General features: G+C 47.0%; 5 protein-coding genes across 5 annotated transcripts; 4 read left to right on the top strand and 1 right to left on the bottom strand.

Annotated features, from left to right (window-relative positions):
- The first annotated feature begins 777 nt into the window (after positions 1–777).
- Positions 778–2,247, top strand: GGS22DRAFT_174593 (uncharacterized protein). Its single transcript, XM_047963120.1, has 2 exons — positions 778–1,050; positions 1,110–2,247. Exons 1-2 carry the CDS (start codon positions 862–864, stop codon positions 2,058–2,060), a joined length of 1,140 nt encoding a protein of 379 aa, XP_047814551.1. The 5' UTR covers positions 778–861; the 3' UTR covers positions 2,061–2,247.
- Positions 2,248–5,288: 3,041 nt separating this feature from the next.
- On the top strand, positions 5,289–7,284 carry GGS22DRAFT_174591 (putative NADPH-dependent methylglyoxal reductase GRE2). The gene is made up of 2 exons (XM_047963119.1): positions 5,289–6,815; positions 6,891–7,284. Exon 1 carries the CDS (start codon positions 5,582–5,584, stop codon positions 6,812–6,814), a length of 1,233 nt encoding a protein of 410 aa, XP_047814550.1. The 5' UTR covers positions 5,289–5,581; the 3' UTR covers position 6,815; positions 6,891–7,284.
- On the top strand, positions 7,285–9,064 carry GGS22DRAFT_174588 (kinase-like domain-containing protein). The gene is made up of 2 exons (XM_047963118.1): positions 7,285–7,921; positions 7,970–9,064. Exons 1-2 carry the CDS (start codon positions 7,409–7,411, stop codon positions 8,654–8,656), a joined length of 1,200 nt encoding a protein of 399 aa, XP_047814549.1. The 5' UTR covers positions 7,285–7,408; the 3' UTR covers positions 8,657–9,064.
- A 238-nt stretch (positions 9,065–9,302) lies between these two features.
- Positions 9,303–11,046, top strand: GGS22DRAFT_82321 (uncharacterized protein). The gene is made up of 3 exons (XM_047968197.1): positions 9,303–9,757; positions 9,818–10,915; positions 10,981–11,046. Exons 1-2 carry the CDS (start codon positions 9,652–9,654, stop codon positions 10,873–10,875), a joined length of 1,164 nt encoding a protein of 387 aa, XP_047814548.1. The 5' UTR covers positions 9,303–9,651; the 3' UTR covers positions 10,876–10,915; positions 10,981–11,046.
- GGS22DRAFT_82333 (CoA-transferase family III) lies at positions 10,937–12,783 on the bottom strand. The gene is made up of 2 exons (XM_047968198.1): positions 11,264–12,783; positions 10,937–11,198 (listed from the first exon to the last, which is right to left on the bottom strand). The coding sequence occupies exons 1-2, from the start codon at positions 12,719–12,721 to the stop codon at positions 10,998–11,000; spliced, it is 1,659 nt and encodes a 552-aa protein (XP_047814547.1). The 5' UTR covers positions 12,722–12,783; the 3' UTR covers positions 10,937–10,997.
- Between the last annotated feature and the right edge of the window lie 47 nt (positions 12,784–12,830).

Here is a 12,830-nt window from a genome sequence, read left to right as displayed (position 1 = left end):
CCTAACCCTAACCCTAACCCTAACCCTAACCCTAACCCTAACCCTAACCCTAACCCTAACCCTAACCCTAACCCTAACCCTAACCCTAACCCTGGGAGATGAGGATTAAACCGTTCCTATCAGCTTCTCCATACCTAGGTACGAACTCATACTCCCCAAATGAATCCCTTAGGGCGCCCAGTAGCAGCCACCGTTTTCTTTAATGCTTCGACTTTCAATATCAGGCTTTGGTAGGACCGAGTCATTTGAACCTTAAGACAGCCCAAGTAATTTTCGGGCGCTGGCTGCGCATAATCACCGTTAACCAGAAGGTATATTATACGATAAGTAAACATAAGGATAATCTTATCATCTAGGTCGTTATTTATTTTATGTACCTACGTATCTGGGTAGCATGATATGCTACGTAAGTAGAATCATTCAAAATAAAGGAGTGATCTTATAATCGATCCGTAATCTGGTAGCTTGGACTTCACAGATTTTCCATAATTCTTCATTTCATTCAAAGTGCGTATCAATTCCGTTGCCACTGCATAGGTACACATTTCGTTATGATATGTTGACAGGATGGAAGCTGTTACATTCAAGGCAGAAAGTACACAGCATCTGACGCACAAACATCGACGCTGTTAACAAATGAAATATATTACTTAGCCAATGGGATACATATGTATGCAATCATGCCTAACATAAGATGTCAGCTGTTTCATAATATTCAATATTACTGAATTCCCCACACCTTCAAAGCTAGACGGTGTCCATTATTTCATTCTCTCGATACAAAGTCCCGTGAAGTACATTCAGACCTGATTGCGTGTGGATATACAACCTTATCGACGTCAGGGAATAACAGAAACGGGTATGGATGGAAATACAGTTGTAAGATCAGTGAGAAACATGTACTCTCTCCTTTTCAATGATCAGGCTCGACCGGAGCCTGAGATTACTCATGGTCAGCCGATGGAACGTGCCCATCCCAGTGAAACCATCGTGGAATATCTGCGAGAGAGGAGCGCCGAATTTCGCAGAGTGAGCGAGATTCGACAGAAGGTTAGTCCGGCTCGGTGTACTTTTATTCGGCGATCATTGGCGATTCTAATGTCACCTAGGGATGGGAAAGCCCCGAGGGCGATGCGTATTTCCAACAGTTACGACAGAGCGCCGACCAAGCGAATGAACATACAGCGACGTTTTTCTACAAGCTGATGAGAAATATTGGAAACGAGCTTCATCAATACACCAATGCATTTGCGATACGGCGAAATCTTCTTTCAGAGCCTAGGAGCCGAGCGAGAATTCTAGACATGTGTATGGCTCCGGGTGGGTTCCTTGCGACGGCTTTGAGCAAGAACCCCGGCGCCGAAGCGCTGGCATTCAGTCTACCCATTTCCGCTGGTGGGCATACGATTCTTGTGCCGAATTCTTCAACTGTCGAGCAGAGGCTTATGGACATTACGATGCTCGCAGCGGACATGGGGGTTGAAGAGATTCCTAAAGACCACCCGGATGCGGGAAACTTCTTGCCGCGACAATTCGAACCGGATAATCTATTTGATCTTGTCCTGTGTGATGGCCAAGTCCTTAGGGTCCATCCGAGAGCTCCATATCGCGAGAACAGAGAGGCTAAGAGGCTCTCGACCACACAGTTAGCTCTCGGTCTCGAGCACCTCAAGCCCGGCGGAACGATGATTGTACTCCTCCACAAGCTTGAAGCGTGGGACACCGTGAATCTCGTATGGAAGTTTCACCAATTTTCGACGGTCAAACTTGTGAAACCCCAAAGAGGTCATGCTAAGCGGTCGTCCTTTTATATGGTAGCTACTGATATTCAGAGCCGCCACCCTAAAGCTATTCAAGAGATCAATAATTGGAAGAAGGTTTGGAAGATTGCTACGTTCGGCTCCGATGAGGAGTATAAGCGAGGATTCATGAATGAAGATCTCGGTGTGGATGAGCTGCTTGAGAATTTTGGGTCGGCGCTCATAAAGCATGGCACTAAAATCTGGAGTATTCAGGCGGACGCTTTGGAAAAAGCATCGTTCAACCAGCGAAAGTGGTGAAGATATCAACAAGTACTTTGTTTTTCAACATGTCGTCTTAGTCTTGATACCCTGCTAGGAGTGGGTATTATGGGTATTCCAGGTTGGGTACCTACTAGGTAGTTAGTTTTACGTCGGTAGTATGTTCGGTATCGCATTTGATATCCAGGCAATTGAATGTTTTATTAGTGAAAGAGGTTGTAAAAATATGTGCCAGGTACAATACCTACTAGTTAGGTAGGTACCTACCTATGCATGCTTTGCCTCTAGGCTCTAGTTCTGCTCCACCCTCCGAGGCATATTCCTATTCGGGAAACTCCGTGTGGGTCACTAAATTTTATCAGGTTCGGTAGGTACTGAGGCTCCTGGTGGATACAGTGAGGGGTCTGTATCTGCTCTTTTTCAACAACAATATCTAGGTACCTACATAGATCCCACTTATGATTAGATTTCTTGCGACGCGTAGATAATATATCGATAGCCCGACGTTTCGACATTGTCATGAGGCGGAACACGATATATATCAGGTGCAGATGAAGCTCTTTCTCTATTATTACTCTACTCCAGGGCTAGCAACTAACACACGTACCCGGGCCTCTTTATAGGCTCTTAAAGATCTCTACGGGTTGAGCTCCGATCCTGCTAAATTGGCAACCACTTGTACACCGATATAAATGTTATTTCAGGTGCTTTTCTTGCTAAAATCATGAAGTCGAACTTTCATCAAACATGACATGTAGCATCTTCCTAATAAGAGTATTATTAAATAAGTAGGTAATTACTAGGTATTCAGGTTCATACAACTCTTTCCTTGCCTAAATCCATGGTCCGTGATACGTAATTACCTACCTAGGTATATAAGGTATTTTACTTCGCCAGGATCCCTTAATGTAAGCCCTACTCTCCTTTGACGTCCCTTTCAACGAAAATATTCTTGCCAAGAGGCGGAACCAAAAGGCTAGGAAACGACGACGTTGTTGCGCGAGGAGCTCCTAACTATTCTCGCTATAGAGAACATGGTATACATACAGGTGAAGCTCTTTACCTGTCCTGCTCCGGGCTAGCGGCCAACAGGACCCTCACGGGGGGCTCTACGGACCGAATCCCGACCTCATAGACCTCTACCTAGCTACCAACCTGGAGGAAGACCAGATGTCTGAAAATTCTCACGTATCACGTTTCAAGGGAGAATCATAGCAGTACCTACGTCGGCCTACCTTCATACTTCATAGATTCCTTTCGCATACGTTTCGATAAGTTATGATCCGCCTTTAGGTGACCTCGATACTGATAAGAGTGTCACAGCCCTACCAAAAGTTTGTTCTTTCCAATGACTAATAGATGGTACCCTGCGAAATGGAAGTTCAGCTTTCTATTTGAAATAGAATGAATAAAAGGGGAATTCTTATATCTATGGATACCCATATACTACGTTCCACAAGCGACAGTACTGCAGAGCTACCAGCATAGGAACATCTTTGTTTCCTCACATGTTGGTTCCGCTTTATGATAAGCACCTCAGTTCCAAGGGCGCGTCTTATGAGTCAGGTATGTCTAGAGAAAGGGAAATTGTAATGGAGAGAGAGAGCGGCGGGCCCGAATAAATGCAGGTATCCATTCCCATTGTGATGTGGGAACGATATATCGCGATACCTAATACCTGGAAGTTGATGATTACCTAAGCTCAGGGGAGAGTGTTAGTATTGGAAATGATGAGGCTTACGAAGGAGATTCAATATTAGGTAAGAAGCACAAGGTCCATACGTCATATCAGCAAAGGAGTGTATTGTAAATATACCGTGTTCGCGATCACCACTTGCCACCAAAATGGCTTCAAATTATTCATCAAATCTTACATGCAAAGAATGTTTCTTAGCTGACGCAACCAAAGAGTCCGGGCGTCACCTAAGGAGCCTACGGTATTTCCATATATCTAACAATAAAATATAGTAAACAATATTAGACCATTCAAAGATAGGGCACATGTGAACGGGATACCTTATCATTTGCTTTCAGCTTTGACGCTATCAATGCTCGGGTAGCTAGTGTGGTCTGGTTCAATGAAACTAAGACAAGTGCTATGAGATTCGCCAATCCCCAAAAGGAGCTATTTTTTATTCTCCTATGCCTAAAAGGAGTGGCCTCATGTTCGATTAAACTCGGAACGGTGGGTCGATATGATGTGCTAAGACTTTTATACTCCGTTTGGAAGTAGACTAAGCAATATCTAGTATTGATGAACGTCGGAGCTAACTCTATTCGCACGTGGGAATGGAAACAACCAGGGACATCCCACCCAGCGCTTCGGTAAATGCTTGGGGGGGTGACCAGAAGAGGAATGTCGCATTTGAGGGGCTGACATACATCGACTGTAGGGACTGAGGTCTCAGGATTACTTCTTAGACTGGCAGTTAACAACGAGAGTAACAGATTCAACAGGTCGATTGAGCACCACGCAAGTTTCCTAGTCCTGTTCAGCAAAGCCTCATATACCGTTGCTGCTAAATTAGTTACATGCGAGGGTGGTGTTGCCAACTGCCAGTTTACTAGGTAGGTGATACGCTTAATTGGCAACTTATCTTGACTCGAGAGCGGACAGATCCCATTTGCGCCCAGATGTGCCTTAGCTTCATGGGCCGACGCCTTGTGGAGTATTGGAAGCATTAGAGGCGTGTCGGGAAGAGTAGACAGGCACCTAAGTAGGTTTTGCGGGAATTCGTTAGCCTTTTCGAAGAGCTTCCAACCTAGGCTTGGCATCCAACGCGCGATTCCAACTATCGGAGCATGGTTAACGGTAAGGAGAACTCCGCTATATTTGACGGACCTTGGTTGTCTAGATTTCGGATGATGGTGCGAGATGAACAGTCACGAGCCGAAGAATATCGGGAAGCACTGCTGATCGATACCAAGGGTTTATTAGTAGATGGTAGACTAATCATAAACTTGTCAAGAGAGCTATGCCCGAGTCAGTTATCTTACGTAGCTCTTTATTGTCTTAGTTTAACTTACTAGCAGCCTCTACCTACCTAGGTATGGTATGGTGACAACGTGTGAACGGCTGAAGAGAAACTATCAACCGAATCGTGGGATCAGCAAAGTCGGTTTAACTTCTAAAGTCGCAACAGTATGGGGACGACAGTCTACAACATCTAACGGGTCCCGGACATCGAGCCCAGGTGATCTTTCGCTAAAGCTTATCTCGAAGGATCATTCCAAGAGTTGGCTGCAATGCAACCAAGCAGGTATGAAGCACGAGGTTAACCAACCAAGTTGTAATCGTAACTTCCATGTGAATTTTATTTCGTTCGGGTTGACCTAGGTAGATTGGATGAGCTACAAGCAGCGTGGTCCATGCCAGACGCGTATATAAATTTCGCCATTGCCGTATGGCGGCTGGGAGTTTTCGTCTCTCGATCACCTTAATATCATCCCCCCTAAAAGCTTCTTATTTTTCTCATAGCATCCCCTAAGTGTCTTAACGCCGAAAAGAGCTGCGTACCTCCTTGGGCCTCTCGCTACCTTTCAAATACGAAACTTCCACGATGGAAAGGCCGCATCGTGTTCTCCTTACGGGAGCAAACGGCTATATCGCACAGCATATCCTTTCACAGCTTCTCGAAGCTGGGCACTCGGTGCGTGCCGTAGTTCGTTCGCAATCTAAGGTCGATAGCCTGAAGAAAACCTTCGGTAGATACGTAGATACGCCGCAGCTAGACTTTGGTGTCGTGCCAGACATCACGGTTGCCGGCTCTTTCGACGATGTCTTAGTATCCCATCCACCCTTCGACACTGTCATGCATACGGCCTCTCCTTTCTTCTTGCGCCCGGTTAAAGGCGAAGTATTCCTGGATCCCGCCATCAAAGGCACGACGGAGATCTTGAAGAGTATAACTCGAGTAGCACCAAGCGTAAAACGCGTGACCATTACGTCGTCGTTTGCGGCTATTGGCTCTATGCACACCGACCCTATTTCGAACCCAGCCAGAACTTACACGTGTGAAGACTGGAACATTGTTACTCTCGAAGAAGCGTCAGTCACTGAGAACCCCTTGATCACGTACCCGGCCAGCAAAAAGTTTGCGGAGAAGGCGGCGTGGGACTTCGTGAAAGAGAATGAAGTTAAGTTTGAACTGGCGACGTTGAATCCGCCCGCGGTCTTTGGGCCTCTGGTCGACCCGTCTCAATACACGAAACCGGATCAGCTAGGCGAGACCTGTTCGTGGATTTATAACTCGTTTATCAGCTCCAGCTTGAAAGCGAGTGATCCTGTACCCCCAACATTCGTCTATGTGTGGATTGATGTTCGCGATCTCGCGCGCGCCCACCTTCTCGCTATGACAGTTCCCGAGGCTGCAAATAAGCGGTGGTTCCCCGTAGGAGGTGAGCTGAGCATGCAAGGCATCAGTAACATACTACGAGAGACGCTACCGGAGAAGAGAGACACAATTCCAATTGGCGAACCGGAGAAGACGACAAAGCCAGAGGGGTTCTACGAGTGCAGCGCTCCAGAAGTCGAGAAAGTATTAGGGTTGACGTATAGGTCAGCGAAACAATCCATCGGAGACCTAGCGCCACAGCTGGTCGATATTGAGAAGAGGGCGGCTGCGGCTGGGTCTTCACGGACGAAAGAGCCCCAGGGCATCCTCCGGTGGCTCGCGGCACTCGGATGGAAAAGGTCAAAGACCGAGTCGTCGGAAGAGAAAGAATCTCAAGTCATCGCCCTCAGACAGAAGGTTTCGAGTTTGATTAGACGGTTGGTGTCAAGATTGGCTTGATCTGAAGAATAAGGCTATGTATGAGTTATATTTATTAGTACCTAGGTAGGTATCAATTCGAAAGACGAACACCCACACGTGTTTGAACATTCAAAGTCCATTTTTTGACTTCGGATTTTCGAACCCATGAAGAACTTCCTAATAATAGTCATCCTCTCCTAGTCTTGCAAGAGATAAAGAGGGTGATCGTTTAAACTTTGATACGACGGCTCGCTTTCTTCGTCGGGCAGGGATTGTGACTTCATATGTATTTAAATACTTAGTACGAGGAAAGGACTTCAACGGATAATCATGATTTGCTGAGAGAGAAGCTAGAAGAGCATGTTGGTCTCAAAATAGATTATACCCCTCACGATGTGAAAAGACCATCTGCGAGGGATCCAGATGTTGGAGTACTGTGCATTTTTAGTGGGGTGCTTCGAGGTTGGAGTCTCTGCGCTGGAAATGTAGGTACCTAGTTCTGATTGCATCTATAATGGATATGTTAGTATTTTGTTTCGTTCCCTTACTAAGAGAAGATAAAACATTGAAGGATACTACTTAGTAGGTAAGCTTAGCAGGAGTTGAGCTTACCTAAACTTCAACACTGTCGTTATGCTGTCGAACCCACCACTGATCGATACACTCAACTGGAACATAGCCGATTACAGTTCATTAAAGGCTCACATCAATCCCGTACAAGATACTATTCAACGAGTAGACTGGGATAACATCTGCCGACTGGCTTCAAGCTTAAATAATGGATTACCTTGCGTGTTTCTCGACAAGACTACTAATGGGTTAAACAATCTTGTTCGTTTACTTCAGTTCTCGGACCAGACTCGATGGATCGCCCGGATCAGCTTGCGCAAGTCTACCGGCGACTTATCCAAGTTGCGTAGCGAGGTAGATACTATGCAATTGATCAAAGAGCGATCTGATCTTCCGGTACCCCGTTTATTTGCATATGAAGTCGACGAGAAAAATCCTATCGGTGCCCCTTTCATCCTGATGGAATTCTTGCCTGGGAATACTGCTATGGATTCCGCAGGCGGGTATGATGTGCATAGAGGCCGAATCCCTTCGGCCTACCGTCAAGGCTTCTATCGCTCAGTAGCCAAATGCCACGTAAGTTAAGTCGTTTTTATTAGTAAATTACCTCTAATTAGAAAACAGGTGCAAATGACCGCCTTACGTTTCCCTAAGATAGGGACCATCTTTAAAAGGGAAGATGGTGAATATGATATTGGCCCATTTCCAGATATCGGCGGGCCGTTCGATACGGCAACATCATTCTTCGAAGCTTGGGCGGAGCACACCAAATTCCCACTTGGAAAGGATAAAATCCTGCTGGGTATGAGAGGAGGCCCAGCAGATCAAGTCCTTACAGCCATCAAGGAGTTCCCTTCTCGAATTAAGGGAATGGCCAGCCGATTATCGCATAACGATCACGGACCCTTCCCACTCTCCCATGCCGACTTCTTCCATAGTAATATTGTTGTCGATAAAGATTTCGAAGTTCTCGGTATTATTGATTGGGAAGGTGCGCACACCTTGCCTTTAGAGCTTATAACGTTCCCAGAGTTCTTGAATGCCATGCCCACCTCGTTCGACTTGCCTGAAAATTACGACGAAGACGGACAACCGGTAGACGAGGAAGGAAAGGAACGGTGGAAAAGCCGGAATAACTATGCGGAGATGGTCAAATTAGCAGAAGATGAGGACAATGTACTCTCTACCTGCCTTAGCAACGAGAAGGGTTTGGCTCTAGCCTATTCTTTGACGAGTTATCAAAATGGGAAGTTAGGCTTCTATGATAAGGTTACAGATGAGCTAGATATGGCAGGGAAAATCGCGGATTGAGACTCGACAGTTACGGGCAAGCCAGTATTATTCCATGCGCGTCGCCTTCAATATCGGTCTCGGACGGAAAGGCCTTAACTTCATGAGTCGTAGGCGGCACGAAACTGAAAGTAGCGGTTATGTCCGCAGCTGGTGAACTCGTCTAGTAGAATCAGGTATGCCTACTAGGTAGGTAACTTCCGATCTCATATATAACAAACTTTGGAGAATACTTAATATGCAGGTGCCTAGGTAGGTACCTATCTTCAATCGATTGTACTAGGTATGTGCTGCTGAAAACCGCGTTTGGAAGAAGGACATTTTCAGGCTTGTTATAGATAAGATAACACTGGGCATGAACCACCCATGAACTTCGTACAGACATGCATGTATCTAGGTACCTGAGTAGTTTGCGGAAGCATCATGCCCAGTGCTTTTTATGTGATTGATCCGGATATCCGCTCAAGTACACTTAAAGTATCCAATTATCCATTCGCCTTCAGGATATCACGCTCAAGTTACTGATAGTAACATTAGGGAGGTACCCCCGAGTGACTTCTCTTACATCCCTCCTGCCCTCGAGTGCTCCAACACCCACCGACGCACAGACATTCAACGTTATGGAGCTTAAGATTTTAAAGTCCCTTGTATTCGTAACAATCCATGTTATGAACATTCAATGTTGAACATTCATAGACATTCATGAACATGAGCATTGCATTGTGACTAAAACTAACTAAGCCTTTGTCCTCGATCTTGAATTCGTTCAATCGAAAACTTCTTATTAACCATCTAAAGTACTAGGTAATAAGTCCATTTGTTGTTTAGATTCAAATATAAATTCCCATTTTCCCCTCGGGTGTAGATCTCAAATTCTTCATCGCTGCATTCCCCGTCTTAGACATTTCGAGGATTCGAGGTATCTTCAGCAACCAACTCCCACCTTTGTATTGTTGTGAACACAATCCCATATTGGTATTTACATATTTACATATCTACACATTTTCGTCTTCACGATGGCAGATAATCAAACAGATCCCGACTTTCGCTCCATAATAAATGCAGCCGCGGCAAAGTGGTATTCGCAACGCAGCACTTCGCCCGATCATACCCAAGCTAGCCGTGAGCATTCTATCAACCCGTGCGTCTGTCCCCGTTGCCATAACTCACATTCCCCCACAGATAATGACCGGAGCGCTAGTCCTACCCACGCGACTGGAGGCGGAGAGAGAGAAGTCAATGACCCAGGTAGTCTAAGTGGCCTAACCGCCTGGCAAGGCGTGCTACAAACTTTGCCGGAGGAGTCGAAGGACATTCTTCTACCTATTCACCCGCTTGCTCAAGCTCTGTCGGAACAACCATCCTTACGTCCGGCTGAGTGGAATCCCTACCGGCAGCAAGGAGGATTCAAACCCAGAACAGCGATCGACTACAGTTCTTTGATGATTTATCTATCAGGCCAGGTCAACCCGAATCCGTGCAGGAATTGCCGATTAAAAAATGGTCCTTACGCGCATTGTGTTGTAGCGCCTCCTCCCGTCCTCGGTCTAAGTAGCTTGAAGCACGCTTGTGCTAACTGTACCTATCAAAATCAGCATAAGAAATGCACAAACCTCCCGATCGACGATGAGGAGTTGGTGGCGAAAAGCCGGATAGCCAGATCATCTATGAAGCTCAAGAATCCCACTCCGATGAAACCACCCGGGCGGAGGCCCAAGCTCGTGTCCGAGAATAACCTCAATTCCAGAGCGAGGTATAAGCCGGACTACGGTCATATGATTCGCAAACCCACCGCGCAGAGCATCTCCGCAGAGGCATTCGGCGACAAGCTACGTCTAATTCGTTCGTGGTCGCCTCGGTCGCGGAGGCGGATGAAAGCCGAGGTGAAACAGTGGGAGGCAGCACTTATGACTATAGAGGCAGAGAATGCTCGCGATTCACCTAGGGACCATATCCTCGACGAACAAGGCGTGAATGGAACACCTAGCCTACCCGACAGTAGACTACCTACCTCTCAGACTCCGACACATGCCACCGCGACGCCTTCGGTATTTCCTCCTTCTGTGCCGCCAGTTCAGGGATCATTAGCTGAGGTAGAGGCTATAGAAGCTGAAATATATGACGAATATAGCCCGGAACAGATGGATGAAGACGAAGATGAGAACGCAGAGAGCGATTACGAAGGCACTTCGTGGGTAGGGTTTAATGACCCTGGACTTGTGATGAAGCCTCCTCTCTAAAGAGGCCGATGGCATTCTTAATTGCGGTCGGTTTTTACAAGTACATATGCATGAATTGATACCCACTATTACTTCTTTTATATAAAATGCTAATAATGACGATAGCGTTGACTAGACCAGTCCTATCCCTCATCCGGCCATTTCGCTTCGTGTGTTCCTCTTAAACAGCTCCCTAAATCGTAGCCTAGCTTCGTCGTATCATACGTGGCCGCTGGTCCGACGAACGCGATCTCCTCGTCAGGTACGCCGAGTTCGGCTTTGATAGTTGTAAAATATTTAGGATTCAACAGCTGCGGCTTCACCTTTGGCAAGTCGCTCAGTAACTATCAGGTGAAAGTTAGCAAGTTGAACCTCGAGCTCTTTAATCTCACGCAGGTAAGTAGCTCACCACTCTCATTTGCCTGTGTATATCATCATAATGCCGTAGTTTCATATCTGGCCACATTTCACGCAGCGATTGCTGTACTTCCGGGCTCTGGGTCCCGAGCGATATCAAGAAACTGTTGAGTTGGTTTAGTGACATCGATACCAGATAATTCCCACCCTTCTTCGCTCTCTTATCCAGCGCATTCATGACCCCTATGCAGCCTACGATCCCGGTCTGGAAGTCGGAGTTAGGCAGGAATGGCATCATGGGCTCGTCTACGTTCCACATCCGAGCGAACAACCACGCTACCCCCGTCACAGCGTCGCTGATCTGCTGCCAGCCGCTTCGATGCATCCACGGCCCCTTCCAGCCATAACAGTTCTCCCGAGCGTACACTATACCCTTCCCTCGTCTCCTAGCCACCTCGTGCACGTAAGTGGGACCGAACCCGAGTTTTTCTAATGCACCAGGGCGGTACCCGTCGAGCACAACGTCGGCGTCTTCTATTAAGTTCAATAGCGCCTTTCGCCCTTCCTCGGCTTTTAGGTCGAGGTGCGCATCCCGTTTACCCATGTTACTTTCGAATAGCACGATGCCCAGATCCGGTAGTTTCATGTTCGATACCCTGACCACGGTAGCACCGAACAAGGCTGCGAGCTTCCCGATCGTTGGACCGGCAATGGCTCTTGTGAGATCGACAATCTTTATGCCTTCCAAGGGCCTATATGTCTTTGTATCAACTCTGGGCCATGGTACTGGTGGTAGATTCTCGCCGTGGAATTCTTCTAGTAAATACAGAGCGTCGTCAGCTATCGCCTTGCCTTGTTCGGTCTTGCGGTACTCCTCGGGCGTGAAACAGATTCCGCCTGCTTGTCTCCAATATTCGTTAGCCTCGATATCTAGCCACTCCGCGTCAAATTGCTGTACCCCTTCGGAAAGCCCTTTGACAGCCTCCATCTCATCGGCAACATCCTTATGAGTTGGCAGCCCAAGCATCCGCAGACTCCTATCAGAGTTCAAGCCCCCATGTAGATGAAACCAGCGCCCGTCGCGCGTCGGATATAAGTTCGTAACGAGTCGGCGCCAGAGGGTGAATTGGTTCGTGGTATCATAAATAGAGTACCGCTTCACCAACTCCGAGTCGGATATAGGTTTCCCGCCAACCCTCATCAACCAGAACGAGATGAGGAAGATAGAGGCGACGTCGCTATTGATTACAACCTTCTGTTCACTCAGACCGTACCGCTCAGCGCAGATGGCGTTCCCGAATGTGGCTAGAAGTGCCCATAGTGCAGTGCTCAGTTCAGTACACTTTATAGGAGCGGGTAGAAAAGGAGTGGCGAGGGCCGAGGGGTCGAAGGAGGTGCGTTTAGACGCAGACTTGACGGACTCTGGGATTTGCAGGCGCGCATCTGTGAGCAGAACCGACGTAAGGAGGCGTGAGGCTTCCTTTTGGATCGTATAAATATCTTCTGCCATTACGTGTCCTATTTCTGCTGTATTTCTTTTCGTGTAGGTAGGTATTTATCACTCGATATTTCAAGTATGGTGAGTGTGATGTGATTTTATACTTAACATACCTAGGTAG

The sequence above is a fragment of the Annulohypoxylon maeteangense genome (genome assembly GCF_022496945.1).
Source record: "Annulohypoxylon maeteangense strain CBS 123835 unplaced genomic scaffold GGS22scaffold_24, whole genome shotgun sequence".
In the NCBI taxonomy this organism is placed as follows: Eukaryota; Fungi; Ascomycota; class Sordariomycetes; order Xylariales; family Hypoxylaceae; genus Annulohypoxylon; species Annulohypoxylon maeteangense.
The sequence above is the reverse complement of the archived record's forward strand: the minus strand, read 5'-3'. Positions and strand labels throughout refer to the sequence as shown.